This window comes from Cygnus olor, chromosome 1 (assembly GCF_009769625.2).
Source record: "Cygnus olor isolate bCygOlo1 chromosome 1, bCygOlo1.pri.v2, whole genome shotgun sequence".
Taxonomy (NCBI): Eukaryota; Metazoa; Chordata; class Aves; order Anseriformes; family Anatidae; genus Cygnus; species Cygnus olor.
This window is the reverse complement of record NC_049169.1, coordinates 75,721,686-75,740,816: the sequence shown is the minus strand read 5'-3', so window position 1 is coordinate 75,740,816 and position 19,131 is coordinate 75,721,686. Positions and strand designations below refer to the sequence as shown.

Genomic DNA, 19,131 nt, shown 5'->3' with positions numbered 1-19,131 from the left:
ATACCTTAAAAACGAGCGGTAGCTTTGCGTTTACACTGTGCCAACAGCTTTGTGGCTCGGCTTTGGTAGTCAGTGTCGTGGCTCAGCTTTTTAACCAAGTCCCGAGTTACCCGGGGCCGCGGCTCCTCCCGGCCTGCAGGGGGCGGGCCTGGCCCGGCGCGGCCTGGTATCCGGGTGGGGAAGGACAGCATCGCCATGGCCGACAGGCTAACGCAGCTGCAGGACGCCGTGAACTCGGTGAGGCGGTGCTGCTTTCCCCTCCTGTCCCTTCTGATTTTTTCTTTCTGCAGGGGAGAGGAGCCCGGCGTTGGGCTCGCTGCGCTGGCAGCCCTGGGGGCATCGCCGCTGCTGGCCGCGGGCACTGCTCCCGTCCGAGCCGCGGGGGCCGGGGGGCGAAATGGGATGGAAATGGCTGCGGTGCTGAGGTAAACTAACGGTCTCGTTACTGCCCGCAGCTCGCAGACCAGTTCTGCAATGCCATCGGAGTGCTGCAGCAGTGCGGCCCGCCGGCCTCCTTCAGCAACATCCAGACGGCAATCAACAAGGACCAGCCGGCTAATCCAACGGAAGGCAAGTCCTCCTGCCTCTGCTAGCGCACCGCGAGCGTGTCCCGATGCGGTGTGGTCTGTGGCTCTCGCTTTGCACCATTTCGTGCTCAGCAAACAGTTCCACCAGTAACTCGAGGGGTGACTTAATTTAAGTCACAAAACAACATCAACTGCACTTGCTGTATAAGATCGTGGTAGAAGAAAGATCATTTTAAGTTTTAACTAAGCATTAAAATGTGTTTCTTGTGGTGGTTTATTTGCACATATGCAGTAGCCTTTTCTATATAAGTTATTGTAATAGGACTGCTGGGGGAGGTTGTTAGTGAGCAGCCCTTTACTTCCAAAATGGTTTTTTTTTGTTGTTGTTTTTTTTTACAGGAATAGGGGTTAGTTTCATGAAGTTGAGCATGAGTTTAAAATTCTCCATTTCATAGACTAGTAGTTATTTATGTTTCTGTATGTGTCGTTTGCTTATGAAATTAAGGAATAATGTCATGTTGACTCTCCCAGCTGACAATTGTGGGTTTTTTTAGGTTGCTGTTGGTAGGTTGTTTGTGTATTTTTTTTTCCCTGAGAGAAATAAAACTAATGTAAGATACTAGAATTGAAAAGAAAACTAAAAGTTCTATGTAATCTTAGAATTTCAAGTTAGTATTTAAATAATTATGTTATCCTCATCCTAAATCAACACCCTCCTATTGTTTTTCCCTGAAAAAATTTTGCAGGTTTCATGCATTAGATAAAGTTTGATTAGTAGGATACCAGGGGAACAGTGATGCTCTTTCTAGGACAGTTGTTGACTAGTCCTTCAATGGTCTTAAGTGGCTTGCTCTCTGACAGGAATTAATTGGAAAAAAAGCAAGTAAAAGATTTGTTTGCTTCCTTGTGGTACTTGAGGCTCTCCCAGGTACTGACATCTATGTGATGACTTAAGAGTTAGAGGCTTTGTTAAGGTCATAAAAGGTTCAGTCCTCTGCTTTATCTTTCTTATTTATTTGTCTGAATGTAGTGAGTTTGGTAAAATCATATAACTGAGTTAATGATGCTGACGAAACAAAACTACCAGTTACACGTCTTTGGATATTTAAATTCTTAACAAACAGGCCTTAAAGCTCAGTGTGGAGAGCACTGATGTACAGGTAAGAGTATAGATGTGATAACACAGAGGACAAGCTTTAAGTGGGTTTGTTAGGGTGCTTTTGGTTGCCTGGGTTGTTGGTTTTATTCAAGTCAAGCGTACCTTTGAGAATGTCAATCTTTTCTAGTTTTTTCTCTATTGGAGAGTATTTTCTCAGTTCATGAAAGATTTGTGGAAGCCATCAACAGGAAAAAATGTGTAAGATCTTAAATTATAAATTGAAGGCTGTTTCAGTATTCTAGCTGCAGTAACAAATTGATTCAAATTGAATGGATACAACTCCATATGGGAAAGCTTTGCTTCTGACTTCTAGAACCTCTTATTAAAAATCCATGTAGGTCTTTCAAAGATCTGGTAGCTAAATTAAGATCCATTATAAACTTATGTTCTTCTGTTTCTCAGTGGCAATTTAACTTTTCCTGTGGCTGAATAGTTAACTTTTTTTAAAACTAACAAACCTTGCATTCTTTCATGATTCTTAACATAATTTAAATAGTCTGTGTATTTGAATCATTACCTTTACAGTTTCTAGTGTTCTCTTTAAGTCTAGTGACAGACTTCAAGGCAAGGGTTGAAAGGTTAAATGAGTTCTTAGATACTTTCAGTGCTTAATGTAGTGACTAGAGTACTTAGTACTGTTCTTAGTAATTTCTTAACTGGGTAACCACCATGGAGTTCTAGCTATTTTCTCATTTATATAAAGCCCAGCCCTTTGTATAACCAGCCACCTTGTTCTATCTGGGATTGTAGTCAAACTACCATCATCTTTGTAGAATGACTTGGGTTGGAAGGGACCTTAACGATCATCCAGTTCCACCACCCCTGCGATGGGCAGGGATGCCACCCACCAGAGCACGTTGCTCAGGGCCTCATCCAGCCTGGCCCTGATCACCTCCAAGGATGGGGCCTCCACAGTTTCTCTGGGCAACCTGTGCCAGTGCCTCACCACCCTCTGAATGAAGAATTTCCTCCTAACCTCTAATCTAAGTCTTCCCCTCCTTTTGCTAAGTCAGATAATGACAAGACAAGGGGGAATGGTTTGAAACTAAAAGTTGTTCACCTTTCTTATAAGCCCCCTTTAAGTACTGAAAAGCTGCAACGAGGTCACCTTGGAGCCTTCTTTTCAGGCTGAACAGCTCCATCTCTCTCAGCCTGTCCTGTGATGAGGTGCTCCAGCCCTCTGTGCATCCTTGTGGCCCTCCTCTGGACCCGCTCTAAGAGGTCTACATGCTTCTGGTGCTGGGGGCCCCAGAGCTGGCTGCAGCACTCCAAGTGGGGCCTCACAAGGCAGAGCAGAGGGGGACAATCCCCTCCTTCAACCTGCTGCTGACCATGCCTGTGTTGCTGCAGCCCAGGGTGCAGTTGGCCTTCTGGGCTGTGCAAGCACGCACTGCTGGCTCATGCCGAACTTTTGGTCCACCAGAACCCCCAAGTCCTCTCCACAGGGCTGCTCTCAATGAGTTGTTCTCCCAGTCTGTCCTCATGTCTGGGATTGCCCCGACCCAGGTGCAGCACCTTGCACTTGGCCTTGCTGAACCTCCTGAGGTTCACGTGGGCCCACTTCTCCAGCCTGTCCAGGTCCCTTTGGATGGCTTCCCTTTCTTTTGTATCGACTGCACCACTCAGCTTGGTGTTGCCTGCAAACTTGCTGAGGGTGCACCCGATCCCACTGTCTGTGTCATTGATAAAGATATTCAACAGTACTGGTCCCGAGACAGACCCCTGAGGGATACCACTCATCACCAGCCTCCACATGGACATAGAGCCATTGACCACCTCTCTCTGGGTGCACCCTTCAAGCGAATTCCTTGCCCACTGAATGGTCCTCCGTTCACATCCATCTCTCTGCAATCTGGAGATCAGGATGTCATGTGGGACTGCGTCAAAGGCCTAACAGAAGTCCAGGTAGATGACATCAGTCGGTTTTCCCTTGTCAACTGATGCAGTCACTAATATGTTTGTGTTCTTATCACTTACGATACTGTTATATCCTTCCTCTAGGGGAAATTTTAACATCTGTATACTTCAACTCTTTAGAATTTTCTGTTGTAAAAGCAGAGTTATGCTTATTTCAGTAATGTGTTGAGCAGGCTGACTTTTTTTCATTCTTTTAAAGAATATGCCCAGCTGTTTGCAGCATTGATTGCACGAACTGCAAAAGATATTGATGTTCTAATAGATTCCCTGCCTAGTGAAGAATCAACAGCAGCTTTGCAGGTAAGAGTACTTGTAATTAAAAATATCAACTGTTACTGATGGCAACCTTCCTTCTTTCCTTCTTTTTTAAACACTTTTTTTACTTTCAGACATGCAATCATAAAAAGTGACTCTAGTGTAGGCCTGAATTTTTCATGAAGGTAGCCTGTCAGTATTTTATGGGCTCACTGGAAAAACTGCTCTTTACATTTGGTTCTTAATACGGCTATACACAGAATATTTTAAACTTTTTGGCTAGAAATTTTTCCAAAATAAACTTATCATAACATCACAGTCCTAAAGCATAGTACAGCTACCTGTGTTCTTTAGATATTCTAATATTAATGCAACAGATGTGACAGTACTGATGTGCATTGGCATTGTTGGCTGCTTTTTTTCCTTGGATCTTTCATAGTCTATTTGCTCATTAGGGCTGTTCCATTTTGTAGCTGCATTTTGGTAGCCTTTCGTTCTCCCACAATGTTACTGGTTGTTAAAGGATTGGCAAGGTATGTTTTAAGTTCTCTCTCTCTGTCACAAAGCAGTTCCTTCACTTTTCAGTAATAGGATGTACTCTTTTGGACCAGCCAGGCAATCTTGATGCTTTTATTTCTTGTTCTTCCTTTCTTTAGACCACAGAAGCTCTAGGAAGAGCTTGGGAACAGAAAGCAGCTACTAACTAAGGCAGCTATTAGCAGGTGTAGCCAGTATCATAACCTCCATTCCCTGACTTACAGGAATGGAACTGCTGCAAACAGATTCTGAGCCCTTTTGCAACATTCAGCTGTTTCTCACTTCCAAAAAATGTCTCAGACCCACAATTCAAAGAATGCTGCTGTTTTTTTTTTGATGTTCTATGTACAGACCTTGCATATTAAATGTCATTTTTTGGACTCTAGTTTCTAAATTTACATCAAGTATTTTCTTTTTAGAATGCAGCAAGGATACAGAAAATTCTGTTTCTTTGAGAAATCTAGTTGCTTTAAGATCTCCTGAAGGTTTTACACCGGGATTGATAATCTGTGACTATCCAAAAGCAGTTTGGAAACCTTGCTAATAACAGTTGAACATACTAATTGGGAATGTAAACACCAGCCTCATTTCATGTAACTGTATCTAATAGTTGAAGACTTCTTTCTGCTGCAGCTAAATTAGACTTCTTTCATGACTGAGTTGAGTCTGATTGTAGTGACAGCTAATGCAAGCAAACCAGGGTGCTCCAGAAAGGAATTAGTTATCCAGTAGGGGCATGCTTTCCTCAGAATTGATATTCTAACAGTTTCTTGCTTAGTTAATGCAGAAATTGGTTTCAAAAGAACTTCTGATCTTTTTTTGCTTGGTTTTGAGAAGTTAGCCTGGATTCCATCTTTTACTGATTCTAGTTTTGACTTTTATTTTCTGTTGTTTGTATTAGGGCACTATTAAAGATAAATATTCTGACATTTTGAAAGACTATTTTGATGGTGATTGGAATACTCTAAGGTATGCAGTGGAGGTTTAGTTGAGAAAGGTAGATAGACACCTGATAGGTAGGCTTAACTTAAGTGATAAAAGGGGCTGCCACCTTAATACCCAATACAATTTACTGGTCCCTCTTGAGGTCTTTTGTGTCAAGGCTGATGCATATTTTGCTCAAAAATGGCAGTTTACCTGCAGTCAACCTTCTAACAACTGAGACTGAACTAACTGAGCTGGATTCTATATTTTGAGCTTGTACGTTTTTCTGTTCTTTCTCTGACCCTTCTTCCAAGGTCTGTCAAGTCTTAGGTGATATATTAACCTTCACTGTACATGAGTCTTGCAGAACAGATGAATATGTTCATAGAACTTGCCAGTTTAAGAAGACCCATTAACCAGGTTTTAAGGGTTTGGGTAGTAGTAAAAAAAAAGTGTCTGAAGCCAATTTTGTTCCATCTGTTCTGTAATTGAGTTGGAACAAGTTTGAGTAGCTTTAAATTTGGTAAATATTTTACCTGAATGCTGAAGCTCAGGTGTTTTATTTCACTAACTTTGTCTGAGACATTTTTGTTCAGAAATAAAATATGTGATTTTGTTAGTTTCATGTGAAATATACTATTTAATAGGAAGGTCTAAATAAGGTCTAATAAGATGTAAGGATAGTTTTCAGTACCTGTGTGGGGAAGGGGATAAATATTCACTTCTTATCAGGAGAGCTAAGAGTTGCAATATGAAAGCAGCTAACATCTCTATTTGGTGTTTTTCATTTACTCCATGTGGATATGCACTGTGTTTCAGGCTGCAATTTCTGATGGGTTACTCTGGATTTACTAGTATAGAATTTGAGGATAAAGGGAGAATCTTTGTTTTCTAGGGGGCGTTAACTGTTACATACCGCCTCCCCTTAGTAAGAAAGTTTTGTGTATTTGAAGATCCTTACTAGTCTCCCTTCCATTTTAAAGGCCGCTAGTCTGTATCGATTAGAAGAAGAAAATCACGAAGCAGCTGCCCGTCTGGAAGAGGTGGTTTATCGTGGAGATATGCTGCTGGAAAAGATACAGAGTGCCCTGGCAGATATTGCCCAGTCACAGCTGAAGACAAGAAGTGGCACGCATAGCCAGCCCCTTCCGGACTCGTAGCACCAGGGGGCAGTGCACCCCTGCAAAATGCAACTGTGAAAGCCAGATGAAAACACAGCTCTGTATCTACAGGGAACTGCCGCACCCAGCCCTGCTCCTGTGGGACTTCCAAGTGCTCTGATCATCGGTAACGATGTCTTTCCTCAGAGGTTAAGTGGCATGTGACATGAGAAACACATGGTGGTTCTGTTCTCAAATTTCACATCTTAGTGTATATTTCTTTGACTTAAAATATTAATATCTTATTTTTTTTCTGTTCATAAATATGTCTGACTTCAATCTGTTACTTTTTATATGGGCCTTAATGTCTAAAAGAAACAGTTACTGTATTAGTATTTGTGTAATTTACTCATCTGTCTGCAAACTTATATGTTCTTGTTGTATTTTCTGTAAAGCTCAAATATGCTGTTTAATTTGCCAGAGTTCATACAGATAATGCTAGACAATGGCACGAATACAGTGGTGGCCATTTGTTTTAATTAACAAAAATGGTAATTAAACACTTGTATTACTACTTAGCTTATCTTTTACAGAGCAAGTAAAGGGGTAGGTAAACTCTAAAGTTTGCAGAGTAAGTGTTCATGCCATTGGCATCTCATTTAAAAATAAATAAATCTGCAGATACCTGGTATGGCATTTTTTATCATTTGTAATTTACGAACGGGTCTTTGACTCCATTGCAGCCACTGATGTGCTGTTACTTGCTCGTTGCTCTGCTTCTGCTGCTGCTCTGCATTCTCATGGCAACTGGTGAATGCCTCTAAAGCAGACAGCAATGAGGAAGCATTGGATGGCTCTGAGAAACTGGCAATGAGAACTGAAAGTAACTTATGTAATATTGCTTTTCAGCATAAGCAGTTGCTGCCATGTGAATGCTAAAATCATAAGTAGCAAAAGGCCTGTAATCCCCACCATGCTGTAGAGAGGTTTTTCTTTTTATCTTCACACGCTCAAAAAACTTGTGCCCCTCATCCTAGGACTCTAGAAATGCCAACATCTTTTCTTCTGTTTGGAAAAAATAAAATGCAAAATAAAACCAACAAAAACAAACCCGCCAGATGATTTGGGCTTCAGCACATGAACTTGGAGTCGAACTGTTGGTCACTTTCTGTGTCTCTGAGTTACCCATCTTGTATTATTGTGTTTATTTCTGTGTCTACTCATTTCCTGTTCAAGACTACCTACTTCTATGTATTGGACATGCATCAACTTAGGTAATGTGTACTGCTAATGTGGATGGACAGGTAAGAGCAATACAAGTACGTCTTTAGCAATCTGATCTGTAGGGAATTAGATCCTTCTGCTTAGTAGGCTGCACCAATGGAATGAAGAGTGTAATATGGCACAGAATGGTAGGTGTTGTAGCAGCATGTTTTGCAGATTAAAAACTACAAAGCAGTTCCAACCTGTAAAATATTAAAATTGACATATTTAATCAGGCTTGTATTTAATTTAATATTTAGTCAAACTTGCATTTCTGTAGTCATAAATTTAGTCTGCTATTGTCAGGCTTACACCATACAGATTCCTCAGAAGAAACAACTGGGGAGGTAAAAAGGCTACAGCACAACTCCAGTTCTATAATGGTATATTTATGTAAAATAACTGAGCTGTGGCAACTTACTAAGCCTTGTAAATATGCCTGTGGCCAATGGAGGCTGAGGGACAAAATTTTCATTTGAAGTAAGCTCATTGGGCCTACTTTTTTCTGGAAAAACTGCATCCAGTGCATCTGAAGATGATGATTTTTTTAAAAAGCTAATAGACTTGGAAAACTTTAAGTGAAGTGCTTGGGGTTTGCTTACTTATTTTTATAGGTATTGAGACATCTTAATTTCATATTTGTACATTCCTGGAAAAGGGATTAGTTCTTTATAGTAGATTCCCTAGTATAGTTTAATATGGGCGTCACCTCAAATTTGTTCACTTTGAAACTTCCTTTTTCAGAGATGGTGTACGTCTTCACTAACAGTACAGTTTTTGTTCCATATATTTTTATTTTTGTACTTGAAAACTGCTGTATTAGTGTAACTTAATATTGCTTAGCTGTAAAAATTTTCCTTTATTTGAATATAGTAGACCACTTTATGTTAAAGTGTGTGTTGGTGTCTAGGTTAATCACACTTGAAAGAAAATTTTAAGAGATATAAGCTCCCAGTATGTATATGTGGTTTCTCAGACTCTGCCTGTGTGTAGTTTAGCAAATGCTGCCGATTTAATTAATAGGGATGCAGTCTGATCCAGGTTAAAAAGCAGGAGAGCCAACATCATTCCTCTTTCCTTTGAGAAATAATGTAATGATTGGGTGAGTGAGTAGCAATGTAAGATGTGACCCTGCTAGTCCTCATATGCTGTGTTGCTGGACTAGCTATTGTAAGTCTTTACCTGCTGTTTCCCAGGCTGCAGCTCGTTCTGTAAGGCTGCATGGCTTTTGATGTGTTGTGGCAGAAGGGGAATAACATCTATTTGCTACAGCTGTCTAGTGGAGAATGCATTAGGTCTGGGGCTTGGAGATGTGGATTCCTTTCCCCTCTGTCCTAGATGGGTTGATTTGTTTGGTCCCTGCTCTTGGGGCTTAAATATTTTTTATTTTTTTTAAAGAAGTGTATGATCTAATCAGGGGGCTGTTTTGAAATGGCTTGATGTGCTACACTCATGCAAGAATTGTGGGGTATGCAGGATTACTATGTCTGTACCTTCTAGCACCCTAACTTTCAGGGGGGAAAACGAAAAGGGGGGAAGCCAATGACCCATAGCAAAAGGCATTGTGTCCTCCCTGAGAAGTAATGTCTGCCCCCTGTTTTAGTGTTGGGGGGAGGATGGGGAAAAGGCTGCAGAACAGCTGCTAACAAACATATCAGGTTACCCACCAGAGAGCTGTAAAAGAGAACTTGGGTGGAGATGAGAATAAATGGAGGAGGTGAAGCACCACAGGAAGAAAGCAAAAATATTGAGCAGGTATAAAAGAGTTCTGCATATTATGTTGGACAAGGAGTGCTGCCCAGTGAACAAATTGTGCTTTGAAGAAAGATAGCGCAGAGCATAATGGAAAATTCCATTGGAAAACAATCTCGACCACTTCAAATGAGCAGGAGTGTTTCATGCTGAGAATCTATATAGCCCATTGGCAAAGAGGTTGGAATCAATGTGGTAAATATAAGCAGATGATCAAAGCCTAGTGTTCTTTACCATAAACAACCATGCCTGGAGGAGAGGAGCACCTCGCGGCAGCTGTTCTCATTTTTATATACAAGAATAAGGAGGAGTTCACACACTTCTTTTTAAAGGGACTGTAAAAAGTGCATTAACAGTATTTTAATTTCATGTCTTCATGAAGTTAATCCTGACATTATTACAGTTGATGTTTGGAGCTCTGGGAGCTTCTGCGTGTGTGGCATGGGGAAGGGGAGGCTGCCCTGACCACCCCGGCAAAGTTGATACCAAGAGATTTTGGGAGTCCGCAACAAAAGAGGCCAGAGGCAGTTTTGCTTGAAAGGACCTAGGGGTCCTGGCAGACAGCAAGCTGAGCGTGAGCCAGCGGCTGGCCTTGGCCAGTGGCAAGGGCCAGTGGCATCTTGGGCTGTTAGCTGGAAGCACAGCCAGTACATCAAGGAAAGTGATCGCTTGCCTCTGCTCAGCACTTCTGGGACTGCATCTGGAATGCAGTACACTGCTGGGCCCCTGACATGAGAAAAGTGTTGATGGACTACAGCAAGTTTAGCAGAAGACCACTGGTGGCATGGGCTGCAGCGCCTCCCTGGTGAGGAGAGGCTGAGGGAGCTGGTCCTGTTTGGCTTGGGGAAGGGATAGTGCTGGGGGAACGTAACCACAGCCTGCTTTACCACACAGCCAGTGCGTAACCACACGGCCAGTGTGGGCAGGTTATGGAGACGATGGGGCTGGGCTCGTCAAAGTGCTGCGTGGCAGGAGGGTGATGGACAGAGGGTGTAAATTGCAACAGCAGAGGTGAGGTTTAGAGCAGTTACAAACAGAAGCTTTCCCACCATTAGGATAGATATGTTTTGGAAGATGGTCCCCAGAGAAGCTGGAAGTTCTTGGAGATTTTCAGGACCTGACTGGATGAAGCTCTGAGCAACTTGGCCTGGCCTCACAATGACCAACCCTCAATCAGGAGGTTGGACTAGAGACTTCCTGAGGTCTTGTCTGACCCAATGATCCTATGGATGCTAGGCATGTTAATTGTTTCAGAAAGAACCAAGAAACTGTAAGGGAAGGTTGTTTTCTTGTCCTCTTTCTAAAAAGGCAGATCTGGAGAACAGAAAACGTGAAGTATCTTGTATCAGCCTCATTCCTATTGATGAGACTTTGTGATGTAGGTCTCTGCACTGGAAGGCCATCGAGTTGCTCTCAGGTGCGGTATGAAATTCCATGCTGAAGCAGCCTAAGTTTCCAACAGGTGCCCTTGGAGAGCATGATATGCAAAATGCCCATCCTACACTTAAAGAAAATTGATCTGTCAGATGATGCTGACTCATTATTAGACAAAGGCAGTCTTCTCTAAAGAAAGAAATTGTATTTGTGTTTTATATAGCTTGTTATGTTGCCTTACTTAAGAAATAATGAAAGCCCTATTTTCAGGCACCAGACAAGAACGAAGTTTTTTCTAGATTTTTCTTTCAAATATATGGAAGAAAGTTTGAATGGATTTTATTTTCTGAGGAGCAAATTCATCCTTTTTACCTCTAACTGCTAGGACTATGTTCTAGCAACAAAGGGCATGGAAAAAGTTTGCAAATAAGGTGTGTTTTCATGCTCCAAATATGTCAGCCACTGTGTTGAATGTGCTTGCAATGAGTGCACTCCACAGTGGCAATGACCCTCAGGAAGTGTTTGTCTGTTTTAATGTGGTTAGTGTAACATGCTTTGTAGGAGTATAGCTTCATAATTGTTACATGCTGTTTGTATACACTTACACGCAGGTTTCATGTTGATTTATGTTTCTAGGAAAGCTTTGTAGGAAATCTTGCTTGTCCATGGTAGGCTAAGCAAGCAGAACAGGCTTTTTATATTCTTGCTGCTGCTGTAGCTACCCAGCATAGCCCAACAGCTAAGGAAATTCAACTCCTGCTCTGACCACAAAAGAGCTATCTATTTTATAACTGCTTAGACTGTCACCACATTTCTTCTGAATTTCTAACATTCACAAAGCATAGTGGAGTAGTACAAAAAGACCTTCCACCAACTCTTTTAATTTGATATTTACTTACCATAAATATTACCAGACTCCTGCAGAAGTCTCCTGGATTTAGCCTCTTTAGCCTTACACACTTCACTGAAGGCCTAAATGAATTAATCCTGTGAAGTGGAAATTTGTGGCTGAGTAGGGACTGTGCAATCCGGCTGCAAAACATCCTTTCTCCACCCTGCCCACTTAAAAAGAGAAGATTGAAATAGAAGCCCTCTTTCAGGAAACAATGTACTTCACTCTATGGCTGTGTGGGAGAGCAATTGACTACACATTAACTTTCCACAAGTGCTGAGGAAAAATAATAATTGTTTTCCCAAGCTGTAATCCAGGGGAGAGAAGCCATATTCATAAAAAGAACACCCTCAAAGCTAAGAGCTCAAAAGAAGAGGGCTCTTGCACCAAGACCCTACCAAGCCTGTGGAAAAGGGGCTTCTGCAAGCATCTCTCCGGTGTCTTCTCCAGGTGTCCGTGGAACAGGAATAGGAAGAAGTAACAATCTGCTTGTGTGGTACCTAGGGAACTGCTTCCAGTCAGGAAAAACAGGAAGGTTAAATTTTATTTCAGTGCTGAACAGGAGGGGTGTTCATAGAAAAATATCAGGACAGCTCTGATACACAATTGTACACAACATATCAAAGTTGTTGAACAGGCTGCCCAGGGAAGTGGTTGAGTCACCATCCCTGCAGGTCTTCAAGAAACATGTGGACCTAGAACTTAGAAACATGGTTTCGTGGTGGACTTTAGTACTACGTTAAAGGTTAGACTAGATGATCTTAGAGGTCTTTTCCAACCTGAATGACTCTATGATTCTATGATAAAGTGCATCTTTCTGAAAGAAAATAAATAAATAAATAAAATACAGTTCCCCGTTTGCTTCCTTTTCAGAAGGTATCAGAAATAGGGTGGGTTCTGCTTACAGCCGACCTGCCATTTGATTTTGAATGCTCCTATCAACAAACACTCAAGATAATAATTGTTTTTGGTAACTGGACAGTTTGCAGATTCATCAGTTAGATAAACCTCTCCCCGTGTGACAGGGAGCACTATAAATGTTTGATGAGCCTGAGGATGAAAGCGAAGCCATGACCAAGGAGGTTTTTCGGTGTACCCATTTCACTTGGCATTCCAAAAATTGCAATAATCCCCTATCAGAAGGGATTCTCTGGTACAGCGATGCAATGAGGGCACAATAATTTGTCCAACCTCCACTGTAAAAAAGTCAGCAGAATCACCCAGCTACTGTCAAAGGGCGTTTGATGGAGAGGAAGCAGACCCTTTATTTCAGTGGCACTGTGTATGTGTGTGTGATGCTAAGGAAGTTACCTCGCTGTCCCAGGCCCCTCAGAGGGGGGCATTCCTCTCTGTACATTTACAAAGAGAAAGGCACAGCCTAAAGTGAAACTTCCATCAAACATGCTTCCTTGAATGATCAAAGCATCATGTGTTGCTTCCACCAAACGCTGCAGAACCATTTTAGACCACTTGGAGGGCAGTGAGAGGCATAGAAATGCCCAGCCAGTGCTGCACCTCCTGGTGAGGTACCTCCCTCTCTTGTGCAGCTCCCAACACGTGGCTCTCTCTATGGCATCACAGTCAGGGTTGGGGCTGCAGCCTGGACATGCCTTCAGTGTTGGGAAGGAAGAAGTTGGGTCACACCTAAACTGGATCCCTAAAATGATCTCCAAGAGACTGTACAACACCATCCCCCTTCCCCAAAAGTCAATGAGTTTGAAGTAAAATTACACAACTGGTTAAAATTAGCATGGTTTTAATTTGTACTTTGAAAGCCAGCTATGAAAAGGTGCCCACGGTTGATCTGGGTGAGGTGTTCCAACCTGCTTTAGGCATCCAAGGCCCCAAACCACCCTGCTTTAGAAATCACTGCCGGCAAAGGAGAGCCGAAGCTCCCAGGCACCACTGAAGTACTGAGATTCTCAGTGGGCTGAATGGGTGTACAACCACAACTTCCCCAGGCCACGGGAGTGCAACAACAATGGGAATCCTTCCTGTGACTCCAGCAAGCTGTGGAAGAGGCCCCTGGTGTGCTCAGACAGAGTGAAATCTCTAATGAGGCAGAATGAGGCTCTGACTTGTTCTGTTGTATGCTTAAGTGTACAAAGTGTAATTCCACTCAGCGCATTAGTGTTTCTCATCCGGGAACGACTGTGTTTAACTGCTTCCCTCTCTTGCTTCCTCGGCAGGTATTTTGCAGCAGCAGCAGCAGGTGAACGAGTATATGGCCACACAAGTACACACATCAGGTTCCTTTCACCTGGCCCTTTACTGACTTGTTACAACTAACAGCAGGTTAATCCCTGGTAGCCACTCTCACAGGAAATGTTCAGGTGATTAAGCATCCTAAAAGGCACGGTTTTGACCTTACCAGGTAGGTACAGCTGGGGAGAAAGGGATCCGTTTTCACAAAAGTTCTGTTTTATGTGTTAAGAAAATGGCTAAGCATCTGTAGATGCCAGCATTCCTTGTGTTACTTGTTATTTTGGGCTAGGTCATATTTAATTGTCTGTTGTACAAAAGCGGATACCAACTTCTTCTGGAGTCTTGACTTTGATGGGCTTCAGAACAGACCATAAATCAGTAGGCCAAAATGCAAGAAATGCATTTATTCCTGGGACACTGTAACAGGAAGAATCCTATGGAGCAGCATCAGAAATGAGTCTGATTGTTCAGGGTAGTTAAGTGAAATATTTACCACAATAAGATTGTACTTATACTCCGCCTAGCTCTTTATCACAGAATCACAGAATCACAGAATCGTCTAGGTTGGAAGAGACCTCCAAGATCATCTAGTCCAACCTCTGTCCTAACACTAACAAAACCTCCACTAAACCATATCACTAAGGGCTACATCTAAACGTCTCTTAAAGACCTCCAGGGATGGTGACTCAACCACTTCCCTGGGCAGCCCATTCCACTGCCTAACAACCCTTTCAGTAAAGAAGTTCTTCCTAATATCCAACCTAAATCTCCCCTGGCGCAACTTGAGCCCATTCCCCCTCGTCCTGTCACCAGGCACATGGGAGAATAGACCAACCCCCACCTCTCTACAGCCTCCTTTAAGGTACCTATAGAGAGCGATGAGGTCTCCCCTGAGCCTCCTCTTCTCCAGGCTAAACAACCCCAGCTCCCTCAGCCGCTCCTCGTAAGACTTGTTCTCCAGACCCCACACCAGCCTTGTCGCCCTGATTTATGCTTGATTGCTACCAGAATAAAGCTACAATAACATAACTTCTCTATTTCTAAGAGCAAATAATGAAGTTAAACTGTAAACAGGTTGCAGTCCTTGCTTTGTAAAGGGAACTTGTGGTTGTTTTCTGTTGATAACATCTCACACTGAGGTGTGGCAAGCGAACTTCAGCTGTTAACTGTACATTTTCCAGACTTATCTTTCTTCAACAGCAAATCGTGTTATGATTTATGGCTTTTAGAAGAGTGATGGTTTATTTAACCTAGCCGTGAACACAGCTAAGGCTGGGTGGGGTACCTGACAGCTGTGGCTTGCTTTGAAAACTCTCCCTGGTGCTGCAGCATCTGGTGCTGATCAGAAAATCTGAGTTCAGGAAGACATCAGCCCCAGCCTTAGTGAGAGGGATTGCTAAAATTATTTCTGCCCTCTTTGTGGCATGGAAGTGGGTTGTTACTTGGGATTATCCAGGCATTTAGTCTAACAAGTTTCTTACTACCATAAGGGACGTAAGGGAATGAGTACCTAAACAGTGCCCTGGATCCCCTGTGCTTGCTTCCTGTGGATACTCCAGAATTTGTGGCTCTTGGTACTGCAGCCTTGTGGTGTGAGATGCTATTCTGTGGTTTCAGTGTTGGGGTTGTGTGACGGGATGCTTTTGAACCAAATACCATGTGGTGGTGCACAATTGGTCTTGCTCACCCTGGCATCCCCTTCCATTTTCATCCCATGTTTAGACCTCGTTACAGTACTTGTGTTCTAGCCTCTGCCTAAAACCTGACCTCCTTGGTGGTAGGTCTGTTGCAGAGACCTATCACAGAACCCCACTGAGGTCAAGGGAATGGTCTTTCCTGGAAATGGGCTTGCAGGCTGTGTGGAGTGCTTGCAAGGAGACACCGCACTGCAGAACTTTTAACTGTCTCTTTGCTTGTGATTCATAGTGCTGACGTACTCAGGGACTCCTGTACCAGACACAATAGAGCCAGCTGTTGCACTTGCAGAAATGCATTGTTCTGGTATTTTAACTCTCCAGAAACATGCACTGAGGAGAGGAGCCTGTTGAGATTGGTTGCAAGGAGGCACCCCTCCTGGTTCTGACCACCCTGGCCTGTCCCCTAGAGGCAGATTCCTTTCTTTCAAAATCTTCAGGTCAGTGCTTTAAGAATACATCTTCAGGTCAGCCTCTTAGTCTAGAAGAGCAGCAATTTGAAACACTACAGACTGTGTAGTAGAGAGTGTGTTTAAACTGCTTGTGGTCACCTCTGCTGACAATTTTCAGGGGATACCCTAAGCACTGCTCTGTAAGACATCCTTGAGGGGCTTGCCAGGCTTTTTTCTCAAAAATGTTCCACCTTCCACAGAAGCACTCAAATTGTCATTAATCCATAAAGACAGACTGAGACCATGCAAATGTGGTTTGTGCTCCAGTATGAGTTCATATATATATATAAATATATATATATATATATAACAATTCACCACTCCAGAGCAACTTCAAACCCTAAAGTCAGGGCTCTGTACTGGGAGGTGAGTAACCTACATTCAAATCCCTCAAATCAGTCAAAATGGATCTCCTTATGTGAAATATAACATATAATAAACTTTGCAGCCAGACAGGGACTTTGATGTGCAGGGAAAAGATGAAGGAAAAGCCAGCAAAAGAGTATTCCAGCAAGTAAATGGGGATGTAGTAGTCCCTCGTTGATAATCAAATCCATGAATAACCCATTCGATTGAACTGTGTGCCTCAGTGACAAAGTGAAATGTCTGCATAGCTTCTTGTGACAGGAGAGGCATTCATTCTGAACCAGAATAAAGGGACAGAGAATTATTTTCTGTGACTAGGATGAAACAGCTAAGTATGGCTGTGACTGCCTCTGCTATTTCCCTTGCCATATTTTCACCTGCTTTTTCTCTGAAGAAGAGATTGCCCTGTCAACTTCATCTTTTTTCTATGTTCTTTTCATAGAAAAGATGGCCCTGTCAACTTCATCTCATGAGTGCCTGGCAAATCCAAATAAATGTAATTAAATATTAAGGAATTGGGCAAGCAGTGATGGAGTAAATACCACGGACCCTGTACAGATCTTGGGGTGAGATTTGTTTGACTGTGTTTAACAGATGCGCACTGTTTACCTGATGATAAAGGTATACTTTGGAATAACCTTATTTTGGTAATTTGTTAGTTGATTTTGTTTTTGAAGTGGATGGTGGAAAGACTGATCTGAAAACAATCTGCTCTCGTTATCTGCAAAGAGGGGAGAGTATCATCATTATTCTGGCACTGACACCCCATCTGGAGGGACAGGTGCTCTTCTTTGTCCATTCAAACACAGAGTTTTTCCTCAGAGCAGTAAGAAGAATTTTCCCTTGTGTCCTTCATTACAGGGGCTTTAAGCGGATCTACCCAATGAACCATGATACTGTTTCGTTTCATGCTGGCCATCACACACACATGAAACAATGCCAGCTTTGGGCAAAACCGGCCTTTGTTACCGGGGGCGTTAGTAAATGCGCGTGGCGTGGCCAAGGATGGCACAAGCCCATCAAGAGACAAATCAGTCGAGCTCCCCAGTGTAGATAGATGGGGTCTGCGTCTCCACCACGCATCAGCTGTCCCAGAAAAAAAGGACCAGGGAGGCACTGGGGCGTACTGTAATTAGTTGGGGGTCTAATGAAGCAGGTGTGTCCTTTCGCCACCATTGATGGATGCACAAAGGCAACAAAGCTGCAGTGCGCTCTGGACAGCAGAGCAGGGGGGTGAAATCTGCAGTTTGCACAATTCCTGTCTGATGCTGGTTTTCCCCCACTCAGTGAGGTGCTGCCAGCTCACAGACAGCACAATCATACTCCTCAAGCAGTGAAACAATCAGGTTTTTAAAATCTGCAAGCCTTGATATTTCAAATGATTGAGGCCCATAATAAATGCACCTTGTGAAATGGGAATAAGTTTAAAAAAAGAGCCTGCATGACTGAAGGGTTGAGAGAGACAGAATATGTCAACAACATGCTTTAATTACTCTGTGTATTAGTTCCTCTGTCACTGCTAGAGCTTTCAGAAAACTAGCTCTAAAACTGTTCTTTATTTAGAGGGGGAAAAAAAAAAAAAAAAGCAGTCTAGGCTGACTCACAGGTGTCTGGAAAGGCCAGAATACTTGCCTCATTGCATGTTTCATCACAGTATTTTCAAGACTTTATTGTAGAATGATGTCACCCAGGGAAAATGTCATCTCACCAGAGCTGCCCAGAAGTTTGCCTTTATTAAGTAGGTTGAACAGTTCAGTCTGTTTTAATAGTTAAGCTGACCAGACATTTCTCACTAATCACAATGTTTTCCTTAATGTCTTCTTGGAGAAGCAATGGGACAGGGCTCTGGGGGACTTACATCATTCCCAAGTCTACTATGTTTACCTACCACATAGATTTGTAGATATCCACTTTGACATATCAGTGCTAAAAATAGCTTCAGGTGCTACACAGGGAGATGGATAATCACAGCTGAAAGACTTCAGGGAGTTCTCAGATTCACTCCACAGACATTTAGATAGATACAATTCTTCTTTTCTTTTCTAAGGTTTGGATGGCTTGACCTAAATGCTTGTGTAACAGAGTTTAACCACAAAGCCCTTAGAAATAGTGAGCTGGATTAGGTAGCTAATTAAAATAAATAAATAAAGGAGAGTTAATGGAAGACAAAAGGCAAACCCTTCCTGGCTCTGTGCAGTCACCATATCATCCCCTAGAAAACTTCCCCCGACCTAAGGCTGCTGCTGCTGGGTGCAGCCAAGGAATCAAAGGGGGCCATCAGAGGAGGCTTAGGCCACCTCTGCTTCCAGCTGGTGGACTCGCCGCTTCCTCCCCACCTACCAGAGTCACCCCATGGTGCGTTAAGGCCATTTGCTGGCTCATTGGAAATGCAGGCTCAAATGTTTCTAAATAGTCTCCAACCACTGGGAAAAAAAATAAAAGAAAATGATTATTCTAAACTGTGGTGTGCAATTAGACTAAAATTATTCTGAGTGTCAGAAGATGGTGGAGGCAAAAAGAGGGAGAAGAGGAACTTGCTGATAGATGATAAATGAAATAAAATACTGCAGATACTACTCAATTGCTTGCTAGCTTACTCTTTCTGCATGTTGTCTCCTCGAAACATCATCCCTTCTACCTTTAAACCGAGCAGCTGGATTCACAACCCTGATCCCTAGGCAGAAAGACCAGAAAGTGCAGGAACAGTACTCCTC

At 42.7% G+C, this 19,131-nt stretch overlaps 1 protein-coding gene across 1 annotated transcript; it reads left to right on the top strand.

Annotated features, from left to right (window-relative positions):
- Positions 1–110: 110 nt before the first annotated feature.
- MED21 (mediator complex subunit 21) lies at positions 111–7,103 on the top strand. Its single transcript, XM_040545160.1, has 4 exons — positions 111–237; positions 456–570; positions 3,803–3,903; positions 6,303–7,103. Exons 1-4 carry the CDS (start codon positions 196–198, stop codon positions 6,477–6,479), a joined length of 435 nt encoding a protein of 144 aa, XP_040401094.1. The 5' UTR covers positions 111–195; the 3' UTR covers positions 6,480–7,103.
- The last annotated feature ends 12,028 nt before the right edge of the window (positions 7,104–19,131 follow it).